Source organism: Vigna radiata, chromosome 8, assembly GCF_000741045.1.
Source record: "Vigna radiata var. radiata cultivar VC1973A chromosome 8, Vradiata_ver6, whole genome shotgun sequence".
Lineage (NCBI taxonomy): Eukaryota > Viridiplantae > Streptophyta > Magnoliopsida > Fabales > Fabaceae > Vigna > Vigna radiata.
In genome coordinates, this window is record NC_028358.1 from 17105891 (window position 1) to 17112340 (window position 6450).

Consider the following 6450-nt stretch of genomic DNA (forward strand, 5'->3'; position numbering starts at 1 on the left):
AGTGAAAACTACACGTACCTTTATATGTAGACTTTCTTATATTTTAATACTATACATTTTTAATTAAGATAAAATTAAATATACATGTAGATTTTATTGTAGATGTTTATTTTGTATGTTATAATAATAATAAAATTGAAATTAAATGCGAAAAGGGGAGATGGAGCATAATACATTAATGGTGAATAACTTTCAAGCAAAGTCATTATATTTTATTGATGAGAGACATCAATGAAACTAATTAAAAGGTCCAAGCATATGATTCTTAATAAAATATATTACAAACAGTACACACTAAAATAAAATAGTGGCTAAAGTAAAACTAATTATGATGGTAGGTATATGCTTTATTTGTTTTTAGGTGCGTTGAAATGAATTTAGCATAGAAAAGTGTTACAAATTAATTAATGTTCATTTCTTAGGCAAGTCTTTCTGGTTGGAATAGTCATCACAATCAAGAAGGTCTTCCAACAATTTGTCATCCAAGCACTCAAACTCAATAACTTGTTTACCATGATCCGTTTTAAGCATTGAAGAAGACGAAGAAGAAGAAGATGGTAATGATGAAGAGGAAGTCATAGAAGAAGAAGATGAAGGATACTCATTTGGAAAGTTGAGAATGGCTGAAGTACCTCTCATCTCAAAGGCAGCACGGTCATAAGCCCTAGCAGCTTCCACCGCCGTGAGGAATGTTCCCAGCCATACTCGACCGCCATGCCGAGCGGGGTCTCGAATTTCGGCTGCAAACTTTCCCCATGGCCGCTGCCGGACTCCTCTATAGCGTGGCTCTTTCTTGGATTGCAAGTTTTTCTCCTTAGAGGAGTCCTCTTCCATTGTGCCTCTCAAAACAATTACTAACACTCCATTTATTTATACTAATGCACCTCACTTAATTACTTAATTAACTCATCAAAAACCAAATTCACCATAGGTTCAATGGATTGGGAAAATAATGAATATTCTGATACCCTGTGATTGAGATTGTTTCACTTTGTGTTCAACGAATGTGGATGTATCACAGCATTTGCTGATGGCTAAAAGGCCTGCGGAGGGTCACCTCAAACAATTTTTTTGGAATTATTCATAAATGAATGTTCGAATTTCTGGTTCTCAACCAGATTCAAGTGAGGTCATAAGAATCACACATTATAATACAGAACGGGTGGTTTCAATAGCAATATTCATCTCTTTCTGCCACAATTTAGCTTCAACGAATTGACGAACAAACGGTCTTGAGATTAATTTTGTGTGGCTTTTCTGAATATTTATTATCATTGTGAAGTTGAGGGTTGGATTGGAGAAAGACCATGAAATTAAAATAATAACTTTTTGTTCTCCATTACGTTGGTAACATTATTCTAAGGTGAAACATTGAACTTCGGTAGCAGTTGTAGCATCATGCCTTACATTCGTTGGACTTTGGGTGGAAACTGGAACGGTCTTCATCATGATGGTAGCTTTCACCTCAGATACTTTTCTGTCTCCGATGTAGCTTTGTTCAAACAAGCAAATACTGAAACATCAAAACATGGTTTTTGTCGTGAAATTTTTCTTTTTATCAGTTAAACTTGAATGATCTTGGTTTGTGTCTGATCATTGTGTTTGTGAATTAGAAATATAATTTTTCACTATTCAATTTGGATAAGATATGAAAAGCACAAAATTTCCCTGGTGAGAGAAGGTCAATATTAATGTAAGTCAACTATAGGTACTATATGTGACTTTATGAGTTTACGAGTGAAACAAACGTTGGTTGGTGTTAATTTACGGAAGAGGTACGAAGTTTTTGGTCCTTGCATGCAATCTTAGCCACCCATTCCTTCTTCATCTTCTTTCAGTTGTGGCCCATTAGGACCGACAAAGGAACCCTACTGCAGAGCCACTTGACCGACCAACTATGCCACAGATATTGGTCAAAAACCAACTGAAAATTATTATTATTATATCTTCACCAACAAAGAAAACGGAAAATTATTACCAAATAAATAAAAGATTTAGTAGCATAAAAAGGTAGTTCTTATATTTCAAATTATAAAGATTATTTGATGATTACTTTTTAATGTTTGAACGTAACTATCCCGTTTTAGTTTCCTGCAAGTTTGCATTAAAATGATGAATTTAATATTTTCGTAACATTGATTGTTGTTTTTATTAACATATTCATTGAAAATTCTATTGAAATAACTATAAAATTTTAACAAATGTGTTTGTGTATTTTGTAAATAAAATTAAAATTACGCTGTTTTCATATTTACTAAAAGTTTTGGATTAACCGAAGAACTATTCCTATTTTTTAATTGCTGTCTCTTGAAGAAGGAATAGAAAAGTATTTAATGACGAAGGAAATTAAGAAGAGAGAGATTAAAAAATCATGTTAAGGGAGATGGTTTGTGTGAAATCAAATTTGACAAAATAGACATTATATCTAAGACGGTTTTTTAAGATTCAGTTTTAATAAAGATAATTTTGACATATTTAAATTTTGGGTTAAATATGTTATTAGTCTCTATATTTTGGGGCATTTTGGTTTTAGTCCCTCTTTAAAACTAAGGTACAATTTAGTTCTTTAACATTAGAAAACTCTGGTTTTAGTCCTTTTTACCAAATTTTTTCACTTTATTTGCTATTTCAAACACGTTTCATTATAGCATTTGGATTGTTTATACTATTTCACACATTTTTGCTTCAATGTTAATTGACAAATAAAGTTAAAAAAAATTGGTAACAAGGACTAAAACCGGAGTTTTCTAAAGTTGAAGGATTAAATTATACCTTAGTTTGAAAGAGGGACTAAAACCAAAATTGTCCCAAAGTATAGAGACTAAAAACATATTTAACCCTTAAATTTTTAATATAATAAGGTAAAACATTATTGATTTAGTATAAAAAATTTAATTTTATTATTTTTATTTAAACTTGGTTAAGATAATTGAAGATATTTTCGTTTTGGTAATTAATATGTATTTTTACTAAAGTAAAAACATATAATTAATTACTATATATATATATATATAATTGTTTTAATAATTAACAAAGTTTAAACAAAATTAACGAAATTAAATTTTTTATATTAAGGTTATAATATTTTTTTATGCGAAATATAATACTTGTTGTACTAAATAAATTATTTATCCATTTTTTAATGAGCAAAGAATAGAAGTTTATAAATAGATTATAGATGTTCTCTCTTTATTTTATTAGATTTTTTTCCTTGGACTATTTTACATCTTTATTACCGCCATTACATCTACATACATTTTATTTCGTCAAACTCTTTTATTGTTGACACAGTTGATTTTTATTTCAAAAAATACTTTGTTTATTCTAAAAAATATAAAAATGAATACTTAAAACTATATAAATATACAAATTTTTTTTAGAAAAATTTTTAACTAGAAAAAAATATAAAAATAAAAATATTTAAAAATATTATTTTTTTAATTAAAATTTATAAAATAGAAAAAGTATTAAAATTTATTGGAAAATATTATTTAGAAAACAAATCTAAAAATAGATTTTGGAGCTTTTCTATTTAATTTATTTATTTATTCTTGATTTTAAGAAGTTTTAGAATTATAAATTTCTTTTTCCTTTTTTTTCAAATAACTAGTTTTAAACTCATGTTTACACACAAGTTCTGCTTGTATATATTAAAATAGATTTACAGATGAAAAAAAAAAAAGAAATATTTTTAAGTTTATAATTAAGTTTTGAATAGAATGAACTTTAAAAAAAGGGTTAAAAAGTTAATAAGTTTGTACAAATATAATAGTAGAGGTTTTTAATAAGAGCATTGACAAATAATATTTTCTTTTATACTTGTCTTGTCTAATAAATGTATGAACACCTCTTTTTAAAATATACTTTTATTATGTATTACTAGATTTGATTAATAATTTTTGTTATACTTATCCACTTAATATATGTACAAACACGTCTAATGTATATATTATTATATTCATATAATAACTTTTGTTATATTTGTTTTTATATTTATATAGTGTTATTACTATATTTGTTTAATAAGATATATTTACTTAAGTAATGATAATATAAATATATTAATGATATATTTTAAAACAATTAATTTTTTTATTTTTTTACTTTTTATTTTTTTACTTTTTATTTTAATCTTACTAAAGTCTTAAACTATAAATTTTCAAGTTAAAAATAATAAAAAGTAAATTTGACAAATATAAAAAAAAAACTAAAATATTAAGAAGTATTTTTTTATTACAAATACCTAATTTAAATGAATTATTAAGTATAATATTTTAATTTATTTTATTATATATGAATATAATTATTTAAAACCTTGTGACAATTTATATTACATATTATTAATGAGTTTTTTATTAAATAAAATCGATTTAATTTTCACATCCATAAAATATTAAATATATTTAACAACAAAAATATTTATATTATAAATTAATATAGAAAAACACAAATGTAATTTTTTTAGAACAAAATTAAAACGTTACCATTTGTTTTATATTAAGTGTAAACAATTTACATTATTAATAAATATATATAATTTTTTAAATATATATTATTTTTAAAATGGTTAAATATGTTTTTAGTCTCTAAACTATCAAGAGATTTTGTTTTTAGTCCCTTTTTTCCAACTTTGGAACACTTTAATCCTTCTCCTTAAAGAAACTATAATTTTTCATTCTTCAAAACCAACAACGCTAAAAATAAGCTGAGATGGCTAACGGTGGTGTGCCACATCATTCTCTTTTTCTGACATTGAGTCAATCCTTCCATACTTATCTCCCTGAACCTCTTCAATACTCAGTCGCTCAACACCCAGAATGATTAAACACTTATCGAAGTGTCTCGCTCTTAGAAGCGACTCAACCTGATCTCACCAAAACTCTCTAGGGTATCGTCGATGGCGTCGTCGTGCGAGCCGAACGAAATTGAAACCCTCCTGATCAAACCATAGTGGCTCACGGCGTCGAGCGGGATCATGTTGCAAATCAGCACCTGTCGCATCTCGTCCTCCAATTGTGACATCGCAAGTTGAATTGCGTTCTCTGCCCGGTCCACGATGGCGAGCCCTGTACGTTCCACGGTGGCACGATAAAAAACTGCTCCATCCAGTGGATAATCTCATCAACCGCGAAAAAGTACTCATCAGGATTATTAGGAGGGTTGACAAGTGCAAAAACAATGGTTCAACATCGAATCACTAAATAACCAAAGTTAAAAATGACTGGTGGCATTTTTGTAAATAAATGCAATTATTAATAATAGTAATTTGATGTAAAAGGATATAAAACGTCGAATGCTCCAACGTTACACGTTAAAAGGTTAGTGAATTCAATAAAAATTTGAGTGGAAGATTGAAAATTCATTCACTTTATCTTACCGCATGAGACCCTCTTCTCTTCTCAAACTTTTCTCGAACGAAGTTTGACGACCATCACAAGTAATTTTTCTTTCATTTGATACAAATGCTTGTTAATTAACTACTTTATGTATGATTTTCATTTATTTTGATCGATTATTTTCACGGGTGACGACACTTTATTCCGATGAACTCACCTTTTAAAGGTTAGTTTCCGTTTTCGTTTTGAAGAACTTATTTGTTGAACTTGTTTGTTGTTGTTTTTTTAACTTGTTTATGATTGTTGCTTGGTTGAACTTGTTTGTTGTTGTTTGATTGAACTTGTTTGTTGTTGGTTATTGTCGTTTGTTGTTGATCAAGCTTCATGCTTTATAAAATAGCAAAAACTGAAATGTGTTGTTTTTCTGCTTTTCAGATCTCGTAGAATTGTTAAAAAGGATCACAATTAATTAAAAAAATTTATTAAAATAGAATATTGAAAAAATTTGGCATTAAGTTAATGTCGTATATTGACAAAATTCGACATTAATTTAACGTCAAATTTTTAAAAAAATTAACGTTAATTTAACGTCTCCTAATATAATACTATTTGTGAATTCGCCGTTAAAAGTCCAAAATATTCGAAGTTGGACATTTTTGTACTAGTGGTTGAAGAAAGAAGTGGATTGGCGCGAAGGATCATCGGAGAGGGATGCGTTGGCAAGAATCACTTTCACCGGAGCTTTGAAGCGATTGTGTTCTTCCTCTTCAAAGAATTTAGAATCCTCAACATTTATCAGGTCAGAGATGCCGGATAGTCGGTTACCGAAGGTGGAGAAGATCATAAGCATGTCTTCGCATCTCTTTGGCAGCTCTGAGGCTCTTCACGATCTGCTAAGCCGTGGCTAGGACTCAACAATTTGTTTTTTTCTTTTTTTCCCAAAAGCAAGCTAACCTTTATAAAAGTACTTGGAAGAAACCAACACAGTACAGTGGTGAAGATAAATGGATTCTCAGTGGGTTAGGTGGAAAAATACAACAATTTAGTTTTAGTTTCTAAATAACGTCTGTTCTGATGTGACTATATGAGAACAAAGAACCTAACTGGATACAAA

The 6450-nt window shown here is 28.5% G+C and overlaps 1 protein-coding gene across 1 annotated transcript; it reads right to left on the bottom strand.

Annotated features, from left to right (window-relative positions):
• Positions 1 to 411: 411 nt before the first annotated feature.
• LOC106770305 (ethylene-responsive transcription factor ERF098-like) lies at positions 412 to 888 on the bottom strand. The gene has a single exon (XM_014656121.2). The coding sequence runs from the start codon at positions 832 to 834 to the stop codon at positions 412 to 414; it is 423 nt and encodes a 140-aa protein (XP_014511607.1). The 5' UTR covers positions 835 to 888.
• Positions 889 to 6450: the final 5562 nt, after the last annotated feature.